The sequence below is a fragment of the Halyomorpha halys genome, unplaced genomic scaffold, assembly GCF_000696795.3.
Source record: "Halyomorpha halys isolate HHAL.00 unplaced genomic scaffold, Hhal_1.1 Scaffold68.1, whole genome shotgun sequence".
Taxonomy (NCBI): domain Eukaryota; kingdom Metazoa; phylum Arthropoda; class Insecta; order Hemiptera; family Pentatomidae; genus Halyomorpha; species Halyomorpha halys.
The window spans coordinates 2,042,873-2,060,313 of record NW_027116161.1 but is presented as its reverse complement, the minus strand read 5'-3'; the positions used below and the strand labels follow the sequence as shown (position 1 = coordinate 2,060,313).

The 17,441-nt window shown below is 33.8% G+C and overlaps 1 protein-coding gene across 1 annotated transcript in view; it reads left to right on the top strand.

The window, feature by feature from the left end:
• Nucleotides 1–5,775: 5,775 nt before the first annotated feature.
• Nucleotides 5,776–17,441, top strand: part of LOC106692723 (MTOR-associated protein MEAK7) — a gene marked incomplete in the record, with an annotated part of 25,792 nt that continues 14,126 nt past the window's right edge. Inside the window, 5 exon segments of the mRNA XM_067053015.1 lie at nt 5,776–5,930; nt 8,940–9,104; nt 12,361–12,561; nt 16,069–16,224; nt 16,971–17,108. Coding sequence (XP_066909116.1) covers nt 8,973–9,104; nt 12,361–12,561; nt 16,069–16,224; nt 16,971–17,108 — 627 coding nt within the window.

Here is a 17,441-nt window from a genome sequence, read left to right as displayed (position 1 = left end):
CTTTGTTTGCCGAGCATTTGTACGAGCCTCCGATCCGTAGCGTGCGGCCAACATGTGGATCCACCTTGAGGGTGAGGCACAGATCTCTGAAGGTGGATCCACATGTTGGCCGCTCGCTACGGATCGGAGGCTCGTACAAATGCTCGGCATGGAGATTGACGGTAGAGGTGGAATCTGATTTGTAACTTGCGGAACTGCTACCGGTGGGTTTTCTGAGATAGATTCAGAATTGGGTTCCGGAAAATACCGTTGTTCACCAAAGAAATTTGCACTAACGATTATGAAATTGCAGGTAAAGAGACCAGAAGTTATGTTGTACCACTGTTCTACTTTTTTCCCTTGCGAATCCTGTTCCTGACTTTGGCCCATAACTTATGGAAGGCCAAAACATTACGGGTCATTTTATCCTCACCCGGCAAACTACCACGGCAGTCCGTCGACTCACCCGCATCCCAAAAAGAATTTCGAATGGGACTAACCCCGTGACTGTGTGTATGGAGTGGTTGTATGCTGCGACTGCCCGTTCCATGGCGTCATCAGGTTCCAGGCCCTTTTCTAGCAGTTACACTCGTAGGTCGTCACTTAGAGTGCTATGGATTCGCTCTATCGCTTTGCGGCTTTTTGGTTGAAGTGCCAAACCACTTACAATATTCACATTTCCTCTCTAATGCTTGTATTGTCGAATTCTCTCCCACTGTCGGAAGAAATTCTTTCGGGCACACTATATAATTGGAACCATGTCCGAAGGGCTCGTAAAACCGCCTCCGCTAATTTGTCCTGTACATGCTACCTTACAGAATACATTGATGACTATCACTCACTTATAGCCTTTCCAGGTGAAAGAATTCACCTGTAAGTCGCTTAGCGGTGTGTTCGCGGTAAAGGTCTCTTCTTGAGCTGCACGGGGTGGGTGCCGATCATACTTAGTACAGAGGCATACCTCGCATTTCCCAAGAATCTCCTGGATTGCGCGTATGTTTCTGCCCCACCAGAAATATTTGCGCCGCAATGCTTGTAACGTCTCGTTCAGCCCATGATGATTAGTTTTTCCTTAGTGATACGCCAACACTTCCTTTTGATGTTCTGGATCTCGCAGGGGGCCTACCATCAACGTGCATCGAACAAATGATCGATCTTTGCCATTTTTTCCCATTCTTCATAGCCGTTAGGTCTTTTCCCATACTTTCGCAATGGTGAATCTTACCGGCGTTGGATGCTTCTTTTAGTTCTCTACAGATTTTATCCTCTTTGACACCCGATTGTGACCAGATAGTCGAAATGATACTGCTACCATACTTGCTATATTCCATCTTCAGCAACCCCGTGGTTTTGCCTTCCAAATAATCTGCTACTTCTTGTTGTTGATAATCTCCTCAAGCTCCTCCATTTTCGTCGGTATTTCGTCTTTTGAAATTTCTTTTTCTTCTGGGGAAGTCACCTCCCCATTATGGTTTTCTGGTGAGAGCGATTGCTATTCTCCTTCCGGAGTCCACTCCCTCAAAAACTACCTTCCAATTCCAGATATGATGTCCCTGTTGCACTGGATCAACAGTTCTTTCCACCTTATAATTATCGCCGACGATTCCTTTAGCTTCCCTTCCCATTAGAGGGGCCTGTGGTCCGTCTGGACCCTAAATCTTCTCCCGAACAAGTAGGATTGGAAATGCTCTATTGACCATATTATTCCCAGTAGTTTTCATTCCAAGGCGCTGCAACGTGCTTCGACCACTCTGACACCTTACCTCACTTTCTTTTGACAGCTCTGCTCCCTGCACGTACTCACTAGCGCCTGTCGTGAGCGTGAACTACTTTTGGAAGTCAGGAAACGCTAGTACTGGTTCCTTCTGCTACTGATCTATACATTTTCTTATTTGTCTTCAATGGCCGGCGTCATTACAATCACATTAATCTTCCTTAGCAAATTGTTGAGAGTAACAGGTGTTCCGCAATATCAGGGACGAAACGACGATAGTAGTTTAATGTCTCTAACAATCTTCTGATTCCTTTTATGTCGGTCGGCACCGCCATCCGATGTAGGGCGCTACCTTCCGCACATCCGGTCTTAGCCCCTCCTGAGATATGGTGTGTCCTAGTCCTACAACGAACTAATATAGGGTGACGTACTGTCCACTATGATTCCTTGTCTTCTTAAGTTTTCAACTTCGTCTTTTATCTTCATCCGGAGTGCCTGTGGGTATTTTCGTTCTTTAACATATGTCACACTTTCCTGCTTTAGTGGAATCTCTTGAACCGTCCTTTCTGTTGCACCCAATACCTCTCCTTCATTAAAGAAAATGTCAAATTCCGTTGTAATGGTGTCCTTCCAATTCTCCACCTACGTTACTGCCCCTACTCGCGCCTTTCCGTCTGCTATTGTTTGTTGGCATCTGTACTTCTTTCGTCCGATTGTACTTGTTGGGCATTGACCTTCATTGGTTCGGTTTCTTCCATATTCTCTCTTCGTTACATGTAAGTCATTCTTCCTGAATTATTAAATCCCAGATTAATGAGGTTGTTAGACATTAGTGAACCCGACAGAACTAAATTTTAGTGGGTTTCTCATGTTATCGTAATGTTCACTGCTTTTATTAAATTTGCTTATTTTTTTTTTAACTTGTTGATCTCTCCTTTTATCGTATTTTTCAATACACGCACAATACAAAGTATTATTATTATTATTTTCTAATTACTTCTTCGTCTTACTAACTTTGTATTTTGTTTCTTTATGCTTCTTTTTTTGACTTACATATTACATTGGTTACGTATATTTTCTTTCCATTTTTAAATTAATATTATTAAATTAAATTATTCATATTTCAAAGTTTCTTTGCATTATATAACTTTACATTTTTATTTTATTAATTATGTTATTTTACTCACATACTTAATTACCTATATATACCTTTTATTTCCCACTTCTTTCATTACATTATTTTTATCTATATTTATTCTATACAATTATTTACTTTAATCATTCTATGTATCCTTTATTCACTGGTTGTTATCTTGTTTTTTTTCTTAGCCCTGATGAAGGTTATAAATTCTGGCCGAAAGATCTAGTGCCAAGCTTTTTAACTTATTTGTGTTATTCTCTGAACGCACCTCCAACTATTTTCTTCTCATAAATATTATCCACGGTCGACTATCTTCTCATCTATCAATGAACAATGTTTCAATACTTATTTCTAATTTTTGTTTTTTTTATTTCCCTAAATATGAGAAAAATAAACTAAAACAATATAGTGATTACAATGGTAAATTTAGCAATGAAATATTTTAACATGGAAATCAAAATTTATCTAAAGAAAAACATTTAAAAACATTATTATAAAAATTAAAATTATTTTAGTTTTAAAAATGTTGTATTCTCATTTCGGAATTTCACTTTGGTATTAGTAAAAAAATAAAAAATATCAAAAATGCCTGGAAATACATAGATCAAACAGAAAAACATCGTGGCTCTCGTTGCATCACGTCTAGAGAAGTGGGGGTAAGCAGCCACTTCCTCTGGACTTGCCATTACAAATCTCGCGGCTTTTATCCTAAATCGTATTTTTCTCTTTACGATCATCCTATACTACCAAAAATGAAACTGTTTGCGCAGACTTGTTTTATTTGCTTGTGGTCAAGTGCCTATAAGCTCACTGTTTTTGATTTACAAATAATAAAAAGAATAATTTTTTTTAATCCTAAAATAATTACAACAAAAATTAATGAACCAATTTCAGTAACTTCTATGGGATTCTAGATGGTAAATCCGTTTACAGATAGGAAATTTATTATGTATTCCGAATTCAAATGAGAAGAAAAGTAAATTTGGCCCGAAAGTGCTGCCATCTCTTGAAAAAAAAACTTACTAAAAATCGTTACATTTAGCCTTAATAACCCAAGCAATCTAATTAACAACAAAATTTGTAAGTTCATTAAACAAAATAATTATTAGTTCAGTAATGATTTCGTGTTTGTGTGTGATATGCTCATGGTTTTCACTTAATAGGTACTTATTAATCCCCTATTCTAGTAAAAACCCAAAATGGACCAAACGCTAAGAATCGAAAGATAATTTCATAAAAATGGATTGTATATCAAAATAATTATAATCTAAAAAGATAACATTTTCAAATTATTAAAAAAGTATTGAGTGTTTAACGCGTAATAAAAAGTATATAACGTGAAACTGATACACCTCTTAATGGAAGGAGGATAATGAAGAGGGGTAAGTTACCAGGACAAGTGAAGCCATAAAGGTGGGTTCTGGAGTTTAGTTTGTAATTGATATAAGTTTTTTTAAATACTGTTTATTCTTAGTAACTTTTTTGTCTCAGTCCGCTGGTGGTCCTCAAAGTAATACCCTCGTTCCCATCCTCTACTCAGTTTAGACAGCTGACATCCCAATCAATCCCAACACTAAACGCACCACGTATACCGATGACACTAGTCTGTTCACAGCTAATAATAACCCTTTAATTGCATCCCAAACTCTCCTATCCCATATATAAACCCTCCAAGAATGGTGTCGAAATTGGAGGATTATAATAAACACCATCCCAAAAAATGCCATCACATCGCCTTTACCCTTCGTCGTACACCTACCGACTGCCCAACAGTATCCTTTAATAATGTTGTTCTTACCGCTGTAGAACAGATCTGCTACCTTGGACTACATCTGGAAAAACGACTAAGTTGGAATCCTCATACAAGACTGAAACGACAGGAAACTACTTGTCGAATCCGACTATTACAGTACTTAAAAAGATCTGAACTTCCAATACATTACAAAAGACTGATCTACATGACTGTAATAAGGCCTATAAAGAACTGAAAGAAAGTCACTCTTAGGATTTCGAATTTTCAGGTACGTTCATAGTTTTACAAAAAATAAAGTTCTTCATCATCGTCCAAATAAGCAATTTATTAGTGCTTGGTTACAATAATTAATTACAACCATTATCGGCTAAAGTAACCAAATATGCCTGGTCCCTTGCAGGTCGTTTTAAACGATATCCCCTGTACTTTTGACTACTAAATTTTCAATATTTTTTTTATTGTTTTATTAAAAACATATAAAATAAAATTATTTTTGTCATGAATTTAGTTTTTTGTTATTGTATAGTGTCCTCCTAATATAAAAAAACTAAATTTAAAACCAATTAAACATCTTCAAGTAAATTTGCCATTATTACCGTTATTATCGTCACCATAATGTTTACTTCTTTTTCAGTACAATATTTCAAACATTTTATATTTTGCCACAGCTATAAAATAAACACCTTAGACGGTCAAATATTGATGAAATTCGATATTAGTCGATAATAATAATATTCATATGATTTAAATCATAAATGCTACTAAGTTATGTTGGTTACATTCCTATCTAATCGGACTGGTCTCTTAATACGCCATAAGCAAAGTTCCTTGCACATGGACAACTTCCAGATTACCTCCATGCTAGTGTTTTACACTTAGCGGGAAGCACCAGTAATTCAATTGTTCTTGTTCTTGAATAATTTCAACTTGAAAACTATACCGTAACGACTTTAAAAGTATGGATTTTGACTATAAAGTTATAAAATAGTTCCAAAATATTTATATCTAGTTCAAAGTGAAGAAATATTCACTGAACATCCTTTGTTTGTTTTAAGTGTGATCATCAATTATTTACCATTTTTATCTTAAGTGGTTATTATTTAAAAACTTAAAAGTTTTTGAAATGACATTTTGTTTAAACTGATTTTCGTGACAAGAAGTATGCACAAGGTCACACATATAATATATAGATGTTATTACAGTGCATGATGGGTTATCAGGCACTTAGGTGTTAGTCAATTTTCTCAATAAATTAAAAGCCCTCTATAGTTTTGTTTCAGTTATTAGAGAGCTAAATTTAAAACCAATTAAACATCTCTATATAAATCTGACATTCTTTTAAGGTTGTTGACAAAATGTTTATTTCATAATCAGTATAATATTTCAAACATTTAATATTTTTACTGCAGCTATAAGTAATGACAAATTTTAAAATTTGGAACCCGTTTAATTTATTTGATTTGGAAGTTTGAGTTTCTGTTTTGAGGACATTGAAACTAAAAGTTTAGAATTAGTATTTTAATAGTCTAACTTCTTCGTCTAAGATTAATTTCTCTCTTTTTTTTTTATTTCAATTTGAATGTTTGAAACTATTATTAATGTTTTGAAGAATGTTCATGTTAAGTATAATTTCATCTTAACTTATTGTTGTAATTCCAAGTTAGACGGTGAGTTTTCTTGAATGGTACTTTTAACTATGTTTTTTTTTGTTTTTGAAGTCATACAGGTGCTTGATGCACAAAACCCAGCCTTAAAATGTACATCTGCAAATAATTGAAAAAAATAGATTTTATACAGCTTACTGCATTTCTGGCAGTCCTGAAAATCCTACTAATTAGCATTTTAATTTAAATAGTTAAGGAATTATGTATTTTGTTTTCTTGCTTTTTGCCTGAAATTCCTAAGTGGGTATCATAGCAAAAATGTTATGGTATGATAAATTTAACAACATTATATCCTAAGTTGAATGATTATCGTAACCTGTTAATTTCTGCAAGTAGTGTGATTAATTCCTGCAAATAGTATGTTATAGACCGTAAACCAAAAAACAATTTTTTCCCTAAAACTGAGATATTGTACTATATATGAGTTCAAACTTTACATATAAACTGATTTATGGCAATCATTCAACATCTGTTAAGCAGCAAAGTAGTTCGATCAAGTAATGAATTATGAAATTTTTAATTTTTCTTCTGGTTTTTCACCTATAAATCCTGAATAGTCAATCCTGCTGAAGAAGTTAGAATACAAAAAATTAAAGAACATTAGTTTTTGCGTCGACTGAGTACTATAAATTAATATGTGGTGTAGTCATAAACCACCTGCTCCGATTCCATGTGGTCTTAGCATTTCAGACCAATTAATGGAGCCCAAGGGATAATCTGAGCATGTGGTTTAATATCATACCACTTGACTGAATTATTTGGTTATGGTACTCTTGCAATGCCAAATTTAATGTTCTTTAATGTTGTAGACTCCGATATTAAACGAACGAGTCCTATGTGCCAACCGCTGTTATTATAGCCTCAGTTCCTATTTTAGGAGCCGTGCCTTGTCTAGGGACACCAAGATTTATTTGTATAAAACAATTATTCGGCCAATTATTCTGTATTGCTCGGAAACGTGGACTATCCCCAAGGCTGGTGAGCACAACTTAATGGTCTTGGAGAGGAAGATTCTCTGTAAAATATTTGGAGCTGTCAAGGTTAACCAGATTTGGAGACGTTGAACAAACCAGGAACTCAAAGTTTTATATAAGGGACCAGACCTCCAGTTTGTGAGGCTCGGTATTTGAGGTGGGCAGGGCATGTTGCTCAGATGGCTGAGAGTGATCTGCCAAGGAAAATGGTGACAGATGTACTAAATGGAGCAAGACCTAGCGGAAGACCACACCTTCGATGGATTGATGGTATGAGTGGTGATGCCAGGACCATGATAGAAGTGAGGAACTGGATGGCGGCCGCACAAGATCGTGATGATTGGTGGATGCTGATGCAGGAGGCCAGGACTCGACATTGAGTTGTGGAGCCGAATTAATAATAATAATAATAATTTGTTGTATTATAACTAGAACGATATGATTCACTGTTTAGGATTTATTGGAGATACATCGAAAGACCTGAAATTTTGTTGTTAGTTACTTTATTGAACTGATTAGCTTTGTAAACATTTTAAGATCATCATAAAAGGGTTTCCTTGTTAAGTTTGGACCCAAATATAGTATATATCTCAGTTGTTGGTAAAATTTGAAAAAAATGATCGTTTGTTGGTGTCCGACAGGTTACAGTTTATGACACTAGTTAACCGAATCAATAAGTTATGGAACTCATACGACACAGCATTTAGTGTTTATTTAGTTTTAGACTATAACTTTTCTCTTGGTTGTACCATTTAGGAATTATTGGCAACAAACGAGAAAAAATACTAACTTTAATACTTAATTAAATTCATTAGCTAATTATTAAATGTTTTTGGACTGACAGATATGCATTTCTGAGTTATGTGTGGTAGAAGCTAATTTTTAAATTGTTTGAAGATTTATGTTTTATAAGCTGGATTTATGCTTCAGACTTCTGAACTATTAATATAATACAATTATTTTCATTTTCTCATTATTATAAATAATTAGATTGTTCATTTTATTTTTATTGGGATTGTAATATATTGTTCATTTCTAATGTGCAACTGAATTGATAATTCTTTTAAATGCTGATTGACTGGATTTCTCCTGAATGTCATTTATGGTAACACATTTTGGTACTCCTTACGGTGCAGATACCTATTCCTTGCTTTTGGTTTTGATTTCAGTAATTCACTTATCTTTGAAGTCTGCTAGTCTAATTTCTTTTTATTTTCTAAACTCTTTTATTCCTCAACTTCCTTGGTTTTATTTAGCTTTTTTTCTTAGAAGTATCCATTATTTTTCTACAAATGTGTATAAGAACATTTAGCTTTCATAAAGAAAGGAGATATTATTTACCCTCCACGTTGTATGGTTATATTATTTGAAAGTAAAACTATAATTAGTGTATCCTCTTAACTATAATTAATTAACCCCTCATCATTAATGAATTGTACAATTGTTAGTATACATGACCCATGTAATGGTATACCATTAATAATATAAAGGGGAAAAAACTTCTGGAAAATTTGTTTTTTCTTTGTTGTATTTCTTTTCGTTTGTAATCAAAATAGAGTAAAGGAAGACCTAAAGTTCTACTCCTACATACTTTTATCATTAAACTAATTTTGTTGTATTTTTTTATTTAATGAAACACCAAAGGCAGTGTATTTGTTTGTTTATAATATTATTCTTTTAAGAAATATTTTATTTAAAATTTATATTGTTTCAGGTTCTTTTTTCCAATAAATAATATTTTCTGATCATGGGAGGTGGTAAAAGCAAGAAAAGGTTCATTCAATTAAGCCTCTCCCAATCTAAGAAGTTAAATATTTATAAAATGTTTAATGCTGTTACCAAAGAAGGTGTACCTCCAGTGACACGTGAATCCCTCCAGGTAAAGTTTTAATCAGTTCCTATCTTAGCCATCATTTGGTTGCTTGTCATATCTATGAGTATAATTATTTAAATAAATTCAAGCTTCAATTCTTTATCAACTTTATATTCTAAAGCAAGTTTTTAATCATTAAAACTTCATACTTCTCATGCTATTGATTTCATCTTCTGTTACATCAGGTTTTGGATTACATTGTCCATTATATCTAAAATCCACCTAGAAATTATTTAGAGAGGAAAATATGGTTGGGGAGTGGGAGGGAGGTTCAGTAGAGTAATAATAAACACAAATAAAAAAATCTTATTAGATTTGTGCTGACGATTCATGAATATCAAGCCTTCATTAGGGCAGAAAAAAAAAAAAACAAGGTATAAAAATGAAACCAAGTAAACTAAAAAATGACTAATGAATAAATATATAACTATTAAATGTAAGTTCAAATTAGAGATTTAAAGAGAAAGTATAGCTGGGGTAAATAAGTAATGGTGAATGTGAAAATATGAAAAATTACTGATTATAAAGTAAGGACAGCGGGATGTTATAACTATTATTTTATGTATTGATAATTGACCGTATATTTTCAAATATGAAGAAGATGGTCAGGGTTGTGATCAAAAAGAACAAAAAAATAGTTTTCAACTATTTATTATCCGACGTTTCGCCCCACTTTGTAGGACTTCATCAGGGCTGTCCAAGATGATCGCTTTACAGAGCCTTTCACCACAACCCTGATCATCTTCATATTTATAACTATTATTTCAATAAGTAAGTTCATTTTCATTTAGGCAGATACTCATGTTCAGATTTAAAACTTATTACTAATTTTTCAAAATGACCACCCATTATAATGGAAATTCCAATACAAAAATTATAAAGATCTTTACTGTTCAACATCTAACTGAAGATCGCTCTTTTCTTTGACTATGCATTGAATGCCTTAAATAATCAACTGTCCAGATAAGAATTAAAATTTTTTTTTTATTCAGAAGAACCTCCGTCACTGCAGAGGGAGTGGTGCCCATGACACCAGTCATCATAAGGCATGCCAGTCTCTGAAGTTTCTCAAGCCAGGCTCAGAATTTGCTGGTCTTAGCCTTATGCCACCATACAATAGCAGCGTATAAGACAATGGGTCTTATCGCTCCCATGTACAACCAATAAATAACTTTTGGTTTAAGGCCCCAAGATTTGCCTACAGCTCCTTTGCTTGCTCAGAGATACCTCAGTGCCTTCTTATTGGCCCTTTTAACATGAAGTTGTCATTTTAGTTTACTATCAAGAGTACTGGTACTGGTATTCGGTGGGGGGAAAAAGTCCGGCAAGTGCGCCTAGTGGTCCATCTTGCCAACCCCTGATGGCTACCTGAGTTACTGCCCCGTACTAACCAAGGTGGGAGTGTCAAGATTCATTCTTCGGGACTGCTGAAACATGAATTTTTAACTGCCCCAGGTGGGAATCGACCCCACCATGTTCCGAACCGAGCGCACTAGGACCTGCATCTCAACCCGCATGGCCGTCATGTCCCTACTATCAAGAGTAACACCAAGATCTTTGACCTCACTGCATAATTCCAATCATTCACCATTAAGGTACGGGGATCCGATTGCGATATTCCGTCTGTTAGTGAAGAGACAGAGATTGACCTTTTGAGGATTGATGCCAAGGCCATACTCCTGACACCATCCAGTCATGAGGTCTACCGATGTCTGAAGCAATCCTGAAATATTGTCTGGAAATTTGCCTCCTATCAGCTCAGCGATATCGTCGGCATATCCTTGGATATAAAAATCTTGTATGCTTATAAAAAAATTAGATTTGATTAGTAAGCTGTCAACCACCATACACTACAAGAGAGGATATAATACACAACCCTGCGGACAGCCACCAATGGGCTTCATCCACATCTTAGTGTGACCTAGCTCTGAGTGAGCAATCTTCCTTCCAGCATTGCTTTAATCAGTTTGGATTAAAGCTGTCCCACCCCTTTAATTTCCATGGTTCTATAAGGGTTGCGGTCAAAGGCACCTTTAATATCAATAAAGACACCAGCCATAATTTCCTTACAGGCCAAGCTCCTCTCAATCCTGGACACCAAGTGGTGTAAAGCATCCTCACGGGATTTACCTGCTTGGTTGGCAAATCGTGCGCCGTGTAGCAGTCTCTCTACTAGCATAGTTTCCCTAATATGTATCTCTATAACTTTCTATTAAGAAAGGTGTCAGACAAATAGGTCTATAGGCCTTGGGGTTGTCATAAAAGGCTTTCCCCAGTTTAGGTATATAACACACTTTCGACACTCCAGCTATTTGGAATGTTACTCAGTGCCAAACTACCCCTTTGTAGTACTAGGAGGTATAGTTTCAGGACCGGTAGACCTTTTTTGTAATAATGCCAGAAAGATTCCATCTATACCAACTGATTTAAAAGGCGAGGAAGATTTAATTGTCCAATTGGCAATCCTAATTGCCTCGACCCACTTATCTGAAACTTGGTAAAAGTTGTACAAAATTAATTCATTGGTCGTTAAATATTCATTGTGAAAACTGGTAATAAGTCAATGATGAATTAAATAATTCTAAGAAATATGAAATCAATATATCAATAATACAATACTTAGAATCTGAGCTAAGAAAAAAAAGTTAATGAAATGGAGCACACAGTCAACTAAGTAAAACACGTAACAATAGTCGAAATTTCAACCACTAAAGATCTAAAATCTCCCTGCAACCTTTTCCCATTACTAGTGGTCTCTAATTTCAGTATAAGCTCAATGTAAGATAACTAATTCTGAGGTAGCACATGATTATTTTCTCTCTTCTAAATATTATTAATCATTATATGAGTTATCGATATTAAAATTATCGATGTAATGTATTGGTTTATGTGATGGGAACAGGTGGGACCACTTAAATATTTAAACGTTTATTCTATTGAAGAATCTCCATATTACTGGAGACTTTTATAAAAGCAGAAAGTATTGGTAACTTTATGAGCTGTTTAACAAAGCTGATGTTTTTAGAGGAATTTAATATAGCAGGCCTAGTTAGACAAGTCATTTGCTGAGAAGATGAAGGAAAGAAGTAATGCTGCTTAATATTAAAAGTTTTTGACCACATGATTTGACAAATTGATAGCTTTTATTTGCAAATCACTCCTAGATTATTATTAATATTTTTAAGACTAGTTAAGTTAGGAACTGAAATATTCTTTTTATTTTATCTAAATATAACTGTGGGTGACTTTTTGCAATTTTCAGAAACTGTGGAAGGATGTTTTCTCTCAGACCGTCTCGCAACAGATGATCAATTACTTGTTTAGAACATCAGAAACGATAAAGGTTGATGATGTGGAGGTTTTATATTTTAAGTTAATTGAAGGAACTGCTCAGGAACGAGCTGAGATATTAGTAGAGATTTTAGGATTTGAGGGCAATATATCTGCTGATAATTTTCAGATAGTAAGTGTATAATATTTACTTTACTTCTTTGTACTTTAATCCTTTCACAGTGACAAAAATAAGGTTGTTATAAATTTTATATATACTCCAGAGATATCTTGCTCATTCATCATCTTTGGACCGTATCTGACTATTAAATCATCTACAACTTTGAAATATACAAATTAAGTATGCATATCTTGTTCTACTTTTTATCGTTTTTCATATATATGACTTTATGCCTTCAACTCTTTTTTAAAGTTTTATTTTCATGACTACTGATTATTACAACTGAACTGATTATCATTGATATGTAGTTAAAAATTATCATATTGTCAATCCTAAGTCAAAATGTCCTGTCTGCTAATTTTGATATCTTAGGTTTTATTGCATTTTAACTTGGTTTTCTATTCTTTTAGCAATGAAAAAACAAAACTAACTGAATCTCTTACTCCCCTTACCAAAGATATAAAATGAGAAATTAATTTATGTCGAAATTAGAAACTAGCTGCTGCTGCTATTATTAGAAAAATATCTATCTATATCTTCAACCATAATTCAAACAAAATGTCAGAATTCTGTGGACTTATCGCTTTGGCTTTGGACCAACAATATTTACGTTCTGGATTACATGATTATAATAAGAATGTAAACTACCAAGATTTATTTATTTGCTCATTTGTGTAGTATTTTCTTGGACCTCATATTTGAATCAAATCATTCTAAATTTGGATCAAAAAATTTATTATTTTAAATAAATGTCTAGTAACAAATGTTAATGTTAATGTTGTAAATGTTAATGGTGTAAATGTTAATGGTGTAATTGTTAATGTATAGAACAAAATATCAATATCCTGATATCAGAAACCAATTATCAATATTATGACGTCTATTGTGAAAGACAAAATATTCATATTTCTGTAATACTGATATCCATATTCTATCCCTAGTAGAGGTTTGACCATGGTTGGGTTGACCTCAGCCACTACGTATAGTATAAGAAATACACCATTGAACTAGTCCACTTTTGTTTCAGTTATTTGATTATGGAACCCCTTTTCCTCCTAGAATTTTTTATTTTAGTTAAAAGTATAGATTTTTGATAGTCAAGTTTTAATATCGATATCACAATAAATTATCATTATAATTTATTTCTCTTTACCACAAGGGGGCGTGAGGTTTCTGCTTATACAGCTCCCTCCATGTGTCTGTCCTTCAATCTTCTTCTCTCTTCCCAAACTAGTTCTTCTGGCAGGCTTCTTTAACACTCTGCTCCCATGTAATTCTGGAAAGTGTTCAACCAGTCCAAACTATTCAAGTTTGGAATACCAAATATCATTTAACTTTTTAATGTGAAATTTTACCCTCCTCCCCCACTTTTATAATATTCCATTTAGAAAATATGAATATTTCTTTTTCCAAACAATATTGAAGAGCAGAAGTGGAAAAGAATCACCTCAGAGAGAATCAAACGCCATTATCAGAAGATAATCCTTCAGATAAATCTTCAACAGATACCACACACTCAATATTACTCATCTTAAGATTTGCCAGGCAGACAATAATTGGCATATTGAGGTATTTCATTGCCTTACACGGAGGCTGTCATTTGATGCTGTTATCAGTAGAGCTAAAGTCAACTAAGAAATAAATAGTACATTTGGATCTGGTATGGTCTTACCCACACTGTCCTTAGGTTTAATTTTTAAGTCCATTGTTTGTAGGAAAATAGGAAAAAAACAATAAGGTACTAAGTCTTTGACAATCTGCCTACCAACCAAATCAATTCAGAAAGGAAGGTGATGTCAGCTATTCCAAGCATCAATCTTGTGATCAAGACTGTGGAAAAGATATTGAAGGCTTGGAATAAAATGGTTTGGAGTACTACTCACAAGAAGGGAAACCTTGCTTACAGTAATTTGTAATAAATATATAAGTTGATTTTAGAATAACATTTAATTTACTCACTAGATAAGCATAGGACAATATATATACTTACTAAATAAGGATATAATAGTTTTCTTTGTGATGGTGGTATCACTCATTATTATGGGAACAATCTTTAATTAATCTGTGGATAGAGAAAGGAAAGAGATAATATATCCTGCTTTAGTGTCCTTTTGATTTTTAACCATTGATTCTTTTTTTGACAGTCTGTTATATCGGGGATGAAAACAAACATTTGTCAGTGACAACACTATTTCTCCTTTCATAAACATAAAACATAATAAATGACTGAGGCTAACACAATCTCTCCAATGCTTGGACTTCACTTTCAAGGCTGTATCAGCTCTCTGTACTTTTTCTGAGCACCTTTATTTTTCTCTGGTACCATGCTAAGAGTAAACATTGTCTCTCATGCAGGTCCTTTGGCTCCCCTCGATGTAAGGTGCTGTAAGATCTTAATTTATCTATTTTTATCTGCCTGGTAAATCTTAAGATAGGTAATATTCAGTGTGTATTCAAGGGTATCTATCTGAAGGATTTATCTCTGATTTTATAAGGTTCAATATATTAATCAATTTGATATTAGTTTGGAAAAAGTTATAAGAGAAGCAATGGCCCAGACCAGTTGAACTATTATACATTGATTGGTACAAATTTTGAGCTATGCTGATGACATTTCAATAGGAAATACCTTCCTTATCCTTCAGGATGGTGCCAGGAAGCTAGAACTTGCTGTTAATAACTTAAAAAAACAAATCAATGGTTGATGGTCAAGCTAGTAGTCCTCATGAAGATTTTGTCTTGATTGGTCCTTGCTTATTTGAATGAGTTGATCAGCTTGTGTTATAAATTAATGCAGGAAATGATGTTTTGGCTTCTATAAGGAGGCGACTAGAATCAAACAGTGGGTGCTATTTTAGATTGTGTCTGCATCTGGAAAGTTGCTCACTAACAAGAAATAAAAAAAAAAATTGATCAGATCTGTAAATATTTACTAATAAAAAAAACAGGGGCCTTCTCGAGGTCTTATTTTAATAAATCCTTTAGGAATCTAAATAATATTTAAGGAAAAATCCTTGCACTTATTTAGAGCAATATCAGGGGAAAAAGGTTCAGCATGGAGAAGGCATGCCAACAGAGAAGTAAATTCCTTGCTTGATGAGCCTGATTTTGTAAGAATTGTCATACTCAGTAAGATACATTTGGCAAGACTTGTTGCAAAATGAGGGTCTATGAGATGCAAAAAAACTGATGAAGAAATGTATAGCACTAGCCTGAGAGGCCGCCCGAAGCTTTGATGGTTGAATGGTGTTGGAAGAGGACTCTAGTTGGAGTTTAAGATTGGAGCTACACTTTCCCAATAAAACTGGCGATGATCGCCCTACTTATGTAAAAGCCCTGTTTGGCATTTCAAATATCATGTTTTAAATTGCGTTTTGAAAAATTATTTTCTTAAAATTATTTGTTCAATAAATTATTTGTCCTATTATATAGTTCCCTAAGGTAATGAATGAGTTATAAGAATAATGTCACTTAGTTGGATGTTAAGTAGTAAAATTAATACTGTTTTTTTTTTTTTAGTTTGTATCAGATTTGGTGGAATCTTACATTGTCGTCCTCCGCAAGAAAAATCCTGAGGCTTTTTCTTCTTGGGTATCTGGGGATACTATTGAGAAGAGTGATTTAAATTTAGTGATTGATTTTTTTATGAGAGACTTAAAGTATTCTGAACAAAAGGTAATGGACTTGAGGATGTTAGATTGGTCTATTAATTTATTTTTTCCACCAGCAAGCAGTACCTAGGTACTATTTTTTGTCATGGTATTTATAATAATGAGAGAATTTCAAATCAGAAAAAAACTGACACACTTCCTTTGCTTTCTTAATGATCCAAAGTGCATTTTATTGCCCCTTCTTTTGTATTGAAATATTTACATTCATATTTTAGTAAAAATATATTTGTTAAGAGATATAATCAAATATTTCTCCTTTTAACTTTACCTATCCTCATCCAGCAAATATTGGTAGCTGTCATTTTTATTGCCATTGTTTTTAATGTCTGTCATTTGAAGAGGGAGGCAATACTTGTGCGATGATATATATATTGTACAAAATTATAGTTTTTTTTTAGTAATAAACTGAATTTTATATCATCAACATTTTTTTTGGCCAAGACTGCCATTGGAGTCCTATACTGCCTAACCATGGTTGGTGGTCAAGTTTTTCATTTTGTGGGACCACCACTCAATGAAAAAAGTCAACGCCCCAGGCTGGATTCGAACCGGCACTGCCAGTAGATCTCAGAATTGTAAGACTGCGCCCAACCACTAAGCTATGGACAGCCTATTGTCAACATTGCTATATGTTGTATTTTGACTTATAGGTGTTAATATCTTGATTGCTCTGTGAAAAAAGAAAAGAAAATTATCAACCTCCTGAGAGGGTTCAAGTTTCAATAATCTTTGAATATTTTAATGTTATAGGTGGCTGCCAAGGAACTGAGAGATTGGATGATACGTTGTGTATTTATTTGCGATATTTATGAATCTGTAATGAAGTTTGTTTTCAACATGGAAATTGAAGAGATGAGACCTTTACTTCCAAGAGCAAATAAGTATTCCGTATGTTTTTAAAGTCATGTAAATAATATATTTAGGGTTTCTGTTGGGCTTACTGGTAATGATGCATTTCTAATTGCATAAATTGATATAATTACTCACTTAACCTTCTACAGTTTATATGTTGGAGAGATTTTAGAAATTTGTGCTATTAGTTACTTATAGTTCTGATGAAACTCAGTCTTACCAAAGGTTGTCTGTTTTATTTTAGTGTGTGATTTATTTTTACACTCATTCCAAAATTAATGGAATTATATGAAGGCTAGAATATATTGTTTAAACTTTAAAATTTAAACATTGTTTTGAATTTTTATTAATATAGCTTTATAAATTATA